The 14,660-nt window shown below is 43.4% G+C and overlaps 1 protein-coding gene across 1 annotated transcript in view; it reads right to left on the bottom strand.

Moving 5' to 3' along the window:
• Positions 1-14,660, bottom strand: part of STAB2 (stabilin 2) — a 213,803-nt gene that overhangs the window by 169,237 nt on the left and 29,906 nt on the right. Inside the window, exons 4-6 of the mRNA XM_049884206.1 lie at positions 13,890-13,975; positions 12,952-13,021; positions 2,859-2,954 (exon numbers count right to left, since the gene is read on the bottom strand). Of these exons, the coding sequence (XP_049740163.1) occupies positions 2,859-2,954; positions 12,952-13,021; positions 13,890-13,975 (252 nt within the window). The remainder of the gene's footprint in view (positions 1-2,858; positions 2,955-12,951; positions 13,022-13,889; positions 13,976-14,660) is intronic.

The raw sequence follows: 14,660 nt of genomic DNA, 5'->3' as shown, positions 1-14,660 counted from the left end.
ATGACCACTGGCTACTACTGGAACCAGGAATTGAAGAGACCACCATCTAAGGAATCTGGTGTACTTTTGTTTATGGCTTGGACTTGGGCAGCTCCAGGCCAGTTGTGTGGAATGAAGGTTGGATGGCCAGTGCCCTACATGGCTGGTCCTGCAGGGTTCTTGGTGTTTGGGGCTGAGCAAAGGCACAGACCTATGTTTTCTGAGGCTCCTGGCTATGCTGCCACTGCCTAAGTCAAGCAATGAAGAAAGTAATGGCCAAATGGTGGAGGGATCTGAGCCCTGCAAGAACCTAGCACTGGAGAAAAAGCCTTGAATAGAGAACAAGCCAAACTGGAATCAGCAAGAGAAAACCGCTTCTTCCTCCAGTGCCCTTCACTGACAAGGCTTCACACATTGCTGGCTGGCAAAGGAGAAACATTTAAAAAGTCCAACTCTATTACCACAGAGCAGGCAAAAGGGTGAATTTGGAGCTGAGAGATGACATCAATAATTGGCACAGGCAAAGGCGTGCCTGCCCTTTGCTCCAGAGAGACACTCTCTCTGTTTTCCAAGGCTGTTTGCTCTACAAAAAAAAAAAAATATGAAAAGATAGTTTGGGACAAAGGGATATAGTTCCTTGCCCTCTAGACATGCAGAAACATGAGAAACCCATGGAAAATTGTCTCTTCAAAATGGCTACTTGAACCAAAAATTCATAAAGAATATTCCCCTCCTCATTCCCTACATAAAGTAGAATTGGTGCTGGGAAGTGGTTGTCACATTTTCCACTCCATTTGCATCCAGGTGGGGGGTCATGTGACTAGTTCACACTGATGGAATATTGAATGGAAGTTTTGTGCTTCTTTTCTGGGCCTGATTTTGTACTTCTGATCTCCAGAACTGTAGAATAATAAATGTGTGTTGGCTCTGGGAATTGATGTAATACCAACTGAGATGTTTCCACAAACAGATGCAGTGTTGGAAGTGCTCACTCGTCTATGCCAAGAAATTTGGAAGACAGCTACCTGGCCAACCACCTGGAAGAGATCTATATTTATGCCTATTCCCAAGAAAGGTGATCCAACCGAACGTGAAAATTATCAAACAATATCAATATCACATGCAAGCAAAATTTTGCTGAAGATCATTCAAAAGTGGCTGCAGCAGCATATTGACAGAGAAAAAAAAAATACAGAGAGCTGCCAGAAATTCAAGCTGGATTTAGAAGAGGACGTGGAACCACGTCAGATGGATCCTGGTTGAAAGCAGAGAATACCAGAAAAATGTTTACCTGTGTTTTATTGGCTATGCAAAGGTATTTGTGTGGATCATAACAAATTATGGATAACATTGCAGAGAATGGGAATTCTGGAACACTTAATTGTACTCAGGAGAAGTCTGTACACAAATCAAGCGGCAGTCGTTTGAACAGAACAAAGGGATACTGCATGGTTTAAAGTCAGGAAAGGTGTGCGTCAGGGTTGTATCCTTTCACCATAACTATTCAATCTGTATGCTGAGCAAGTACTCAGAGAAGCTGGACTACATGAACAAGGATTAGAGGAAGACTCAATAACAACCTGCGTTATGCAGATGACACAACCCTGCTTGCTGAAAGTGAAGGGGACTTGAAGCACTTACTGATGAAGAGCAAAGACCACAGACTTCACTATGGGTTACACCTCAACATAAAGAAAACAAAAATCCTGACAACTGGACCAATAAGCAACATCATGATAAATGGAGAAAAGATTGAGGTTGTCAAGGATTTAATTTTACTTGGATCCACAATCAACAACCGTGGAAGCAGCAGTCAAGAAATCAAAAGACGCATTGCATTGGGCAAATCTGCTGCAAAAGACCTCTTTAAAATGTTGAAAAGCAAACATGTCACCTTGAGGAATAAGGTGTGCCTGATCCAAGCCAAGGTGTTTTTAATTGCTTCATATGCATGTGAAAGCTGGTCAATGAATAAGGAAGACCAAAGAAGAATTGAAGCCTTTGAATTGTGGTGTTGGTGAAGAATATTGACTAGACCATTGACAGCCAAAAGAACGAACAAATCTGTCTTGGAAGAAGTACAACCAGAATGCTCCTTAGAAACAAGGATGGTGAGACTATGTCTCACATACTTTGGACATGTTATCAGAAGGGATCAGTCTCTGGAGAAGGACATCACCTTGGTAGAGGGTCAGCAAAAAAGAGGGAGACTGTCAATGAGATGGATTGACACGATGGCTGATGGGATCAAGCATAGGAACAATTGTGAGGAGGTGCATGACCAGGCAGTGTTTCGTTCTGTTGTGCATAAGGTTGCTATGAGTTAGAACGGATTCCAGGGCATCTAACAACAATAACAACTCTGCAAAAATGAACCAGGCTCTTGAACCATTTCTCCTTCACATTGAGATGTTAAGCTTTGCCAGTAGAGGGCGAAAGAGAGCCAATACAGGAGGAAGGGGCTCCCTTTCCTGGTTCTGGCGTCCAGTGCGGAGTTTTCTTGGATGTTTGCTTGCCGCAGCTGCATAGTCCCTCAGTGATGTGGGTGCATGAAGACATCCAGTGATGCTCTGCTCCACCTGTGCACACAAAGCGCGCAGTTCCTCGACGACCTCATATCTTCTGCCCGGACCAGTGATGACCTCCCTGCAGCTCGCCCCTACAGACACCCGTGCTTCTGCACCCTTCCTTTCCTTTCTCTTGCCTCCTCTTCCCTCCTTTTCTCTCCTTCCGTCTCTTTTTCATTTTTGGTTTCCTTTGGTAAAGCATTTTATGATACCTCACCCATGCAGAGCCCCAGTACATGAATACAAAAATGAAATGCATACATCTTTGCCTATTTGATCTGGGGTGGCATTAAGGAAAACAGCAGTACTTACGTTTGTTACAGTTGGTGCCAGTGTATGCAGAGTAGCACTCACAGGTTCCGTCGCCGTCTATTCCACTGTTGCACACTCCATGTACACAGCTGCACACTGCAGAGAGGAAGTGGGGGGTTGTCATTACCTAGTATAGGCTTCTTCCAAATATTCTGGAAGGGTAATGTTTTTCTGATAGTCTTTACTGAAAATCCGCATGACGATGTGGGAAGAACCATGGGTTCGAAGTCGTGGAGATCTGGTTTGAATCTTGGATTCATCTTCCTTTCATTAGTCTCAGCTTCTTTATGTATAAAATGTGGACAATGGTGCCTACTTCATGGGATTTCTATTGTGTTAAAGGAGATAATGTATATAAGGCATACCTAGAATGTCACGTGCATTGGGGTTTCTTCCTCTGCTTTCAAATTAGTTACTTCATCTTTGACTATGTCAACAAGAGAGTTAAGTTAATGCCTTACCTGTGTACACCTGTTGTATTTAAAGGAGAAGAGCTATTGCTGACTCTGTTACTGTTGGTAGAGGGAATCTGTGCAAATAAATCCTATTTCCTGAATGATGGGGCAATGTAGGGATAAAAGAGAAATTCGAAAGGGCAGCAAATGACAATGCTAAGTTTTTGAGCTTGAGATAGATGACTTTCCAATCCAGTAACAGATCATTTTAGGCAGGGGAGGGTTATTTAAAAGACACAGTAAGCACAGTGCTTACCTTGCTTATCAGATCATCTGTAGTAAAAATGTTCACTACAGATTAGTAAGTAAGCACAAGTAAGCCTGTGCTTACCTTGCTTACTGGGTGTTACGGACTGAATTGTGTCCTCCCAAAATGTGTGTCAACTTGGCTAGGCCATGATTTCCAGTATTGTGTAGATGTCCACCATTGTGTGATCTGATGTGATTATCCTATGTGTTATAAATCCTAACTTCTATGATATTGATGAGGCAGGATGAGAGACAGTTATGTTAATGAGGCAGGACTCAATCTACAGGACTAGGTTTTATCTTGAGTTGATCTCTTCTGAGATATAAAAGAGAGAAGTGAGCAGAGAGGAGAGGGACTTCATTACCACCAAGCAAGAAGAACCCAGAGTGGAGTGCGTCCTTTGGACTCAGGGTCCCTGTGCCGAAAAGCTCTTAGCCCAGGGGAAGATTGATGACGGGGACCTTCTCCCAGAGCTGACAGAGAAAGAAATCCTTATCTTAGAGCTGGCATCCTGAATTCAGACTTCTAGCCTCCTAAACCGTGAGAATATAAACTTCTGCTTGATAAAGCAATCCACTTTATTTCGGTTATAGCAGCACTAGATAACTAAGACACTGAATCATTCGCCTGTCGGGCATTGTAAATTTGAAAAGAGCCTTCCATTCTGTAGGAAGGGGCTGTGGGGTTGGGAGACAGACCGATGCCAGCCATACCTAGAAGAAGAATCTTTGATGTGGTGAAAAATGTGAAATTGTTCACTACAAATGATCTGGTAAGCAAGGTAAATGCTGTGCTTGTCTTGCCTGTTGGATAATCAACCCCTGATTTCAGGGCTGACAATGAAACGTTTTTGAATTAAATGGTCAACTCTTTAGCACCCAGTTTGTGGCTTATTTGTAGCAGAATTTTCTACCAGGATGGGCCACCAGCATGCTATGCCCAGCCCTCTGTGCCGCATGCTGTATTAGTCTCCTATGGCTGCTGTAACAAATTATCACAGACTTAGTGGTTTAAAACAATGCAACTTTATTACTGCCTTATAGTTTTGGAGATAAAAGTCCAAAATGGGTCTCACTGGGCTAGAATCAAGATGTCAGTAGTCTCCCCTAGGCCTTCTGGAGGCTGTAGGGGAGAATCTGTTTCCTTGCCTTTTCCAGCTTCTAAAGCCACCCACATTCTTTGGCTCATGAGTCCTTCTGCCTTCTTCAAACCCAGCAGTGTCAGGTTGAGTCCCTCTCATGCTGCCATCTCATTGGTTCTTTCTTTTCTCTCTCCCTCTTCCACTTATAAGGGCCCACCTGGATAATACCTGATAATCTTCCTATCTTAAATCGGTTTAAATCAACCTTAGTTCTGTTTTCGACCTTAATTCCTCTTTGCCATGTAACTTAGCATATTAACAGATTCCAGGTATGTGGTCATCTTTGGGGGGAGGGGCATTATTCTGCCTCCCACACGTGTATTTAATGCATGTAAGTCAATTTAATATTAGCTCAAGGGAAACATGATTCAGAAGACACAGCTGCTTAAAAACTTAAACACCAGAAGAGCAAGGACTAATAACGTTTATTCTAAGCATCTTCTAAGCCATCAAGTCCTTCGCATTCTTTGTCTATTATATCTCTTATCCCTCAGGAGCCCTGGTGGTGCAGTGATTAAGTGCTTGTCTGCTAACCGAAAGGTCAGCTGCTCCTCGGGAGAAAGATGTGGCAGTTGGCTTCTGTAAAGATTTACAGCCTTGGAAACCTTCTGGGGGTAGTTCTACTCTGTCCTGTGGGTCACTATGAGACAGAATCAATGGCAATGGAGTGCTGTTTTTGTCCAGGTTCTTATCAGGATTTGCCTGGACTAGTGTGGTAGCATTTTACCTGACCTCCCAGCCTCCAATTTCTCACCTTTCCATTCCTTCCTTTTCATTTGGTTAGCATCTGGTAGCAGGGTGAGCTTCCCCAAAATATCTCAGTGACTCCCTATTGCTAAGCAAATGAAATCTAAATTCCTCAATTTGGCAAATCTGACTCCAGCCTTTTTAATTTTTCAATTTCACCTTCTACCATTTCATTTTATACATCTTAAGGTTCTAAGGTGGTGTAGTGGTTAAGTGTTATGGCTGCTAACCAAAGGATCTGCAGTTCAAATCCGCCAGGCGCTCCTTGGAAACTCTATGGGGCAGTTCTACTCTGTCCTATAGGGTCGCTATGAGTCGGAATTGACTCGACGGCACTCGGTTTGGGTTTTTCACTTTAAGGTTCTAAGTACATGAGACAACTCAGCAGTTCACCCTTCTTCCAACAAAACACTTATTAAACATGTTCAGGGTACTGTGCCAGCCATTAATGACCCCATAGAAACAGGACAAAGCCCCTGCCCTCAAGGAGCTCGCAGTTTCAAAGTAGAAGAAAACAGCCAATCACAATGCAGTGTGATAAATTCCAGGCCATGATGGACCAATGGAAGTTGTCCAAGAGGAGGTGGAGTGGGGCTGGCCGTGGCAGAGGGAAGTCAGACGTACCTCCTGCCCTTTTCAACCTCTATGCTTTTGCTGTCCTCCATGCTCCCTTTCTGGGTCCCTTGGGTACATGTGGTTAAAACACTCAACTGATAATCAAAATGCTGGCGGCTCATGTTCACCCAGAGGTACCTCAGAAGAAAGACCTGGTGACCTACTTCCAGAAAATCAGCCGTGGAAGACCCTGGTGAGCACAGTTTTACTCTGATGCATAGTAGGGTCACCATGAGTCGGAGTCGACTTGAGGGCAGCTGGTACCGGTATTAGGGTGGAGCCCCATGGAAGGTTTTCCCTCTTCCTCTGTTTCTCTGTAACATCTCTTACAGTGCTTTAAAACGATAATGATGACAATATTACATTTCAAACAAAGACAGCATCCAATAGGGCCAGGATTACAGTGAGGAGAGTGAGGCAGCGTACTGCAAGTGCAGAGTCGAACCCTGCCTTTATCTATCTATGTATTTTTTAATCTTAGTCATCTTGGATTATTGCAGTAAAATGTTATGGATTTTGATTCCTGGGCTTTTGATGCCTCCTTACATTTTGCACCTGAGGCAAGGGCTTCACTCACCTCGCCCTAGCCCTGACCTTGCACTTCTCTTTATTGTACTTACTATTTACCAGGTAGGTTGCCAAGGCCTTTACAGGCATTATCTCGTTTAATCTTCATAGAACCCTGTGAGGTAAGTAGCATTATTATCTCCATATTACATATGAAAAATGAGAGATAATTAGTTCAAGTACTCAATGAACTGAAGAATTAAGTTGAATTTGCAACTGTCATCCTCCCTTCAAAAAGTGATTTGAAACTCTTGGTTGCTAACCAAAAGGTTGGCGGCTGAAGTCTACCCAGAGGTGCCTCGGAAGAAAAGCCTGGCGATCTACTTTTGAAACATCAGCCATTGAAAACCCTATGGAGCACAATTCTCTGACACTGACGGGGTTGCACCGAGTCAGGGTTGACTCAATGGAAACGGGCTATGGGATGAATTGTGTCCTCCCAAAATATGTGTTGGAAAACTAACCCCTATACCTGTGGCTGTAATCCTGTTTGGAATTAAAGTTTCTTTGTCATGTTAATGAGCCCATACCAGTGTAGAATGGGTCCTAAACATAATCACTTCTGAGTAATAAAAAGAACAGATGAGACACAGGCACACACATGGGAGAAGACAGATGCCACGTGAGGATTCTCTACAAGCCAAGGAACCAAGGAATGCCTGGGGCTGCCAGCAAGGAAGGAATCAACATGGCGGAGACCTTGATTTGGACTTTCAGCCTCCAGAGCTGCAAGACAATAAATTTCTGTTCTTTAAACCACCAACTTGTGGTATTTCTGTTATAGTAGCACTAGGAAACTAAGACACCATCATTTCTACCCTATGTCTATTTTTATTTCTTTGTCCACCTATGGCTGTAGCTTTTTAGAACAGGCAAGTTCCAAAGAGAAGTCAAACTGATTATGGAGGTAATTGGGGTGGGGGGGTGGGGCCCAACAGAGAAGATTCAATTCAATTCAATTAAAAAATATTTATCGAGCTTTTACCTAGCACCAGGCACTGGGTATGGAAATATGAATACTTCACAATACTAAATTCAAGGCAGGCACAGGGTAATGGGGTAGGCAGACTCTAAGGGATAAAATGATGATGCCTGTCCCAGGTGCTGTCATGCGGTCAATGGCAGGGAAAAACCAGACCAAGCTTGTTGCTGTTGAGTTGATTCCGACACATAGTGACCCTACAGGACAAAGTAGAACTGCTCCATAGACAGAGGGGGGAGCAAAGGTGGGCATTTACCTGCTGGGGCAAGTCCAAAGGGTGCCAGACAAGGCATGGAATGACATTCGAAGGTGCCACAAATATGAAAGGTGCCTGACTGAGGCAGCCGTTCAGGAGAGGGGAAGGCATTTCTGCTGACCGTGTCGCCACTATCAAAGCCTGTTCATCTTGAAACTGGGGCCAGCACAACTTAGAGATTGCCCCCGGGCACTAGTTATCCTTGCTATGCCCCTGTGTATAGGATTTCCGAGGCTTTACGAAGCAGACTGCTGCATCTTTCTTCTGTAGAGCAGCTGGTTGGTTCGGACTCCTGACCTTGGTTAGCAGCTGAGCTCTTAACCACTGCCCCACTAGGGCTCCTTCCTGTGTGCATACAAGATCATAATTGTTGCCCATATTTCCAGCTCTTGGGAACGAGGGCCTAATCTCACCCATCTTGGGATTCCTATCACCTATCAAAAGTCTAAAATGGTAGATGCTCACCAGGGCAGAATGGTACAGTGCTTGGGGACCCAGGCTCTGGAGTCCAACACACCTGGGGTCAAGTCCTGCCTCTGCTCCTGGAATAGCTGCATGACCCTGAGCAGTCTCTGTTTCTTCATCCACAAAACAGGCAACCCAGCTTAAAGAGATATGAGGATCCAAAGAGATCAAGCACGTAATGACTGTTTGCACATGGCCTGGCCTGCACACAGTAAGAGCTCAGCAATTGCTAGCTGTTGGTGTTAACAATACATGGTTGTGGGAATGATTGATAGGGAGTCATTCTGCCCTAACCATGGACATTCTCCTGGGAGCAAGGCACTAAGCCAGCTAGGGCATGGGGCAGGAGAGATGACAACGCTGCGCTGCTGCAGCTCTAAATCATCTCTAAACTCATAAACAGTTGGAAAAGAGAATGCCCTGGCAGCAGGGTGAAGTCAGTGTTAAAAATAAACCACAGTTGATAGAAGCGTCCTACTTAGAAACAGAACTGCCACCTCCATGGAACCAACTCCTCATTTGGATGAAACAACACTGGCTCCCAGTGGACGCCTGGCAGAAAAGGTTTGCAAGTTCCCTTAGTCCTTGGCAAGGGGCAATGACTAACCATTGCTGTATCATTCATTCACTCATTCATAGGTGATTTGCTTATTGTTGATTGCTTTTGTTCTCACTTAATACTTTTTTAATACTTCCATTGAATGCTTGAGACATGCTGCTAAGAGCTTTATTATGTTGTCAACTCGTAAGGCAAGTATTATTCCTGTTTTATAGATGAGGAAGGTTTTGAATGCTTAAATAGCTTGCCCCAGGTCACCTAGCAACTGAAGTTGGTTTTAAACTCTGGCCAGTCTGATTTTAAAAACTGTTCTCTTCATCGTTACGTTCTAGAGCTACGTTGTCCAATATGGTAGCCACTAGCCGTGTGTGGCTACCGAAGTTTTAATTAAGTAATAAATGAATAACATTTAAAATTCAGTTTCTCAGTTTCTCACACTTCAAGTGCTCAATTGCCACATGTGACTAGTGGCTGCCATGTTGGCAGATATAGAACATTTCTATCATCATAGAACATTCTATTGGGATCTAGAGCTTGGAGATTTTTTTCCTCCTGGTCTCAGTTTCTGTTTCCAATTTTTTTTTAACTTAAAAATTTAGAATTCTAAACCATCTTTTGCCCTTCCACTTTTCCTTTCTTTATAGGGTCGCTATGAGTTGGAATCAACTGGATGGCAACAGGTTTGTTTTTTTGTCCTTTCTCCATGGCACACACAAGTGTGGAGACAGGCCACTCTACGTGGAAACATTTGGAATCTCCACACACATCTGTGCACATCAGTAGCCAATTCCAGTTTCTTGGAGGTGACGTGGCTCATTTTCCTTCTAAAGTTTTTACCCCAACGTTCTTGGGAAGTAAGCAATCCTGGATGCTTACCTTCCTCCTGCCCATTTAAATATTTATTTAAAACATGTGTTTTAAATTCTAGTATAATGGTAAGGGAAGGCCTGAATAGAAAGAGACATTTTATTTCCAAACCACTGATTGATTATATTTTACTATCTTTTAATATAACATAAAATCTTTAAACTATACAGAATACTGATACTGGTTTTAAACTTTGTTTCGCTAAAACCCTTTTGAAATAATCATTCATGGAGTGGTGGGAAGGTTTTTCTTCACCTCAGACTGGGGGGCACTGTTGTTGTTAGGTGCTATCCAGTTGATTTTCAACTCATAGTGACCCCATGTAGTAGAGCAGAACTGCCCCATGATGTTTTCTAGGCTGTGATCTTCCCTGGAGCAGATTGCCAGGTCTTTCTCCTGCGGAGCCACTGGGTGGGTTCAAACTGCCAACCTTTTGGTTAGCAGCTGAGCGCTTAATCATTTCACCACCAGGGCTCCTTGGGGGACACTAAGGAATAACAACAATGACAACAATAACAATAATGATAGCTAACATTTACTGAGCGCTCATTTCATTAAATCCTTATAACAACCCAAAAAATGAGGCAATATTATTTCTATTTTTATAGATGAAGATTCAGAGAGCATGTTTAGGTACTTTATCTAGGTTTCTACAATTAGCAGCCCTGGGGCTGAAACCCAGTCTGAGTCTAAAACCTGTGTACTAACCACTTCTACAAATGCCTCTGAAAACAATGCTTTTGGGTCAAGATAACAAAGCTAGAGAGAATTAGGTTATTTATTCACGCGCTCATGCACTCACTCACTCACTCATTTACTTATCCATCCGGCCAACAGCTAACCACGCAGGCAGCACAGTAGAAAGTTCTCGAGATAAAGAGGTATAAGAGCATCTGCCTTTAAGAAACTCATAGATCAGAATGAGGCAATGCCGCTGCTACTGCAGATCAAACTTATCACAGAGCGCTCGAACTTCCGGGGTTGAGGTGTGTATGTGTATGAGTAGGTTTTATTACAAAAGATGTTTGAGTCAAAGCAGTATCAACCTAATTTGATTTTTTCATAAAAGCCAGAACCAAGGTGATGTTGAAGAAAGGCCACCGAATCTATCCTTTTTGGGAGACTCTGGATATGACAGACACTAACTGTGCCCGGCCCACATTATTTGGCCTTGTGTGCATTTCAGCCGCCTTCCAGTTACTGGCATCCACAGCTGGTTGAGTCTTTCTTCATCATGTGACTCTGACATTGCCTCTTGCGCCTCCCTCTTCTACCTTTAAGGACTCTTATGATGATAACTGAAAGGTTGAAGGTTCAAGTCTATCCAGGGGCACCTTAGAAGAAAGGCCTGGTGATCTATTTCTGAAAAATCAGCTATTGAAAACCTTGTGGAAAATAGTTCTATTCTGACCCACATGGTGTCACCCACGAGTTGGAGTAAACGCAATGGCCAACCTTTGTTTTGTTTGTTTGTTTGTGATTACATCGGGCCCGCTCAGGTAATCCAGGATTTGTTGTCGTCGTTGTTGCTGTTAGTTGCCCTCAAGTTGGCCTTTGACTCCTGGCAACCAGGTCAGCTGATTGGCAACCTTAATTCCATCTGCTATTTTCCTTTACCATGTAATGTAACATATTTACAGGCTCCAGGGATTAGGACCAGGAAATCCTTGTTGTTGTTAGTAGATGCTCTTGAGTTGGTTTCGACTCATAGTGACCCTATGTAACAAAGTAGAACTGCTATAGGGTTTTCTAGGCTGTAATATTTAAAAAAAACCAAAACTAAGAGAGTGGGCAAGTCACTTAACCTCTCTAGTCTCAGGTTTCTGTTTGTTCATTTTTTTTTTTTTAACCTGCAAAATGGAGCCACCAATTCCTGGCCATGGCAGGTATTTATTTGTGAACCCCCAATAGAAAGGGAAAAATTAGAATGTGGAGGGACCAATGGGGAAGTAAAGGCCTCTGGCAGAAGATCTATGCTTAGATCAGGATCGGTAAGGACCTCAGAGAGAAGCTGTACAAGAAACAGTTGGCTGCTTCTCTGGGGAGAGGAAATCATACATTGCCAAGTGTTATAGATTGAATTGTGCCCCCAAAATGTGTGTTGACTTGGCTAGGCCGTGATTCCCAGTATTGTGTGGTTGTGCTCCATTTTGTGATCTGACATAATTTACCTATGTGTTGTAAACCCTATCCTCTATGATGTTATGAAACCCTGGTGGTGTAGTGGTTAAGAGTTATGGTTGCTAACCAAAAGGTCAGCGCTCCTTGGAAACTCTACAGGGCAGTTCTACTCTGTCCTACAGGGTTGCTAAGAGTTGGAATCGACTTGATGGCAATGGGTTTTTCCAGTTTATGATGTTAATGAGACAGGATTAGAGGCAGTTATGTTAATGAAGCAGGATACAATTTACAAGATTAGGTTGTATCTTGAGTCACTCTCTTTTGAAATATAAAAGAGAGAATCAAGCAGAGAGGAGAAGGACCTCATTACCATCAAGCAAAAAGAGCCAGGAACAGAGCACATCCTTCGGACCCAGGGTCCCTGCACTGAGAAGCCCCTAGACCAGGGAAGGTTACGACAAGGACTTTCCCCCAGAGTCAACAGAGGGAGAAAGCCTTCCCCTGGAGCTGGTGCCCTAAATTTTGGACTTCTAACCTCCTGAAATATAGAGATTACATTTGTTTGTTAAAGCCATCTACTTGTAGTATTTCTGTTATAGCAGCACTAGATAACTAAGACACTAAGTGTGCCAGAATGGTTTGTGCTTGACTATTAATCTAAAGGTTGGTGGTTTGAAAGAAAGGCCCAGCAAACTTCTTCCATTAAGATTACAGGCAAGAAAACCCTATGGAGCAGTTCTACTCTGTAACACACGAGGGTGCCATGAGTCAGAATTGACTTGAAGGCAGCTAACAACAACAACATGCCAGAAGGCACTACAGGCGAGTAGCTGCCTGCAAGTCCTAAAGACCAAAGACCACTTCTGAATGCAGAAAACACAGCCTCTCTTTTCAACGACTGCGCTACATCAGACTTGTCAGCTTTTTGTTTGGCCTGTGTGAATGTGATTATGTATAACTGTTCTGTGTTTTCCCTCAAGGAAGAGTCTCTGGAATCTTTTAGCTGCATAAACCATGTTTGACTTTCAACTCTTACAAATGTATTGGTTACACAAAAATCAGACGTACCTGCTGAACAGCTTGGCCCAAATAAGTTGTCATCAGCACAGCTTTCACAGGCTGTCCCACCAAATCCTTCCTGCAAAACATGCCAGGTAAATGATGTTATGCCAAGGTAATAAATGTTACCCAGGAAGCCCTTGGATTTCTAACTGATTATCTGTTCAACTTTTGTTTCTTAAATACATCTTCCCTGTGCCTTTCCTGAAGTTCGCTCTTTCTGTTTCTTCATTTATTCTTTGCTATTTTTGTGCCATAATGTGTACATTAATTCCTCGATCCTTTTTGACTAAGGTTCTGGAGCTCTGCAGTGGAGAGCTGCTTTGTCAGCTCAAAGATACAAAGAAACAACAAAGGATAAGAGACACAGCATAAGCTTTCCCCGAAGGCTAAGACTTTTTCAGTTTTGTATTTCTTTCAGAAGGCTTTCTTTTGTATTTAAATCATCTAAAGCTTGAAATGTGCAAAAAGTCACCTTCACAGGATAACAAATTCTTCAGTTGGCAGACCCAGTGGTTCACAAAGGGTGCTGTGGGCAACATCAGTGGGTAGTCAGCTAAGAGCGGTGATTAGCAAAGTAACAAGGACAATTTCTACAGCCCTATATAGTTTTGAAGTACTTTCACATATATGATCTTCTTTCAATTTTTCAACAAACTTTATTGCATAGGTATTATTATTAAACCCATTTTACAGATGGATACAATTTAGGCTGAGCAGTTAATTGACTCACCCAAAGTTCCCAGCCTCTAAGAGGTCATTTTGTTGCAGATGGCATACCTTTTTCACTAATACTGCTGCCTCTTAGAGACTCTACTCTACCTAGTCTGTGTGAGAGTGTGTATGCGACTGTGAACATGCGAGTGCCGATGTGTGTGTTTAAGGAGGATCAGTAGGTAAGAAGGCAGGTAGCAGAGTCTGCAAGAGAGAACAGTTTGTGAACTTACTTGGCAGGAACAGCTTCCATTTCCTTCCATGCCTTCATCGCATCTGCCCCTGCCACTGCAGGGGGACCCGGCTCCTCCTGGGCACTCTAGGGAACCAAACAGCTCAGATGTATTCACTCATGACTGCACACAAGCATTCTGCAAGAATGGATTAAGCACCTTCTATGTGTTTGGTTTGGTTTTTTTTGTATGTGCCAGTTGGAAACCCTGGTGGCATAGTGGTTAAATGCTATGGCTGCTAACCAAAGGGTCGGCAGTTCAAATCCGCCAAGCGCTCCTTGGAAACTCTATGGGGGCAGTTCTACTCTGTCCTGTAGGATCGCTATGAGTCGGAATCGACTCGACGGCACTGGGTTTGGTTTGGTTATGTGCCAATTGGAGCCCTGGTGGTGCAGTGGTTAAGAGCTTGGCTGCTAACTGAAAAGTTGGCAGTTTGAATCCACCAGCTTCTCCCTGGAAACCCTGTGGGGTAGTTCTACTCTGTCCTGTAGGGTTGCTATGAGTCAGAATTGACTAGATGGCAGTCGGTTTTGTATATGCCAGTTGGCAGCCTGGGTGGTGCAGTTGGTTTGTGATTAGCTATTAACGTAAAGGTTGGCAGTTTCAAACCCACCCTCTTTGGAAGAAAGGCCTTGTGAACTGCTTCCATAAAGATTATAGCCAAGAATACCTGGAGCAGTTCTACTCTGTACACATGGGGCCTCCATGAGGCTGGTCTGACTCGATGTCAGCTAACAGCAGCAACAACAACAACGTATGCCAGTTAGGAGT

This window comes from Elephas maximus, chromosome 4 (genome assembly GCF_024166365.1).
Source record: "Elephas maximus indicus isolate mEleMax1 chromosome 4, mEleMax1 primary haplotype, whole genome shotgun sequence".
NCBI classification, from domain to species: domain Eukaryota; kingdom Metazoa; phylum Chordata; class Mammalia; order Proboscidea; family Elephantidae; genus Elephas; species Elephas maximus.
Note: the sequence above shows the minus strand (reverse complement) of the source record. Positions and strands in the feature narration are given on the sequence as shown.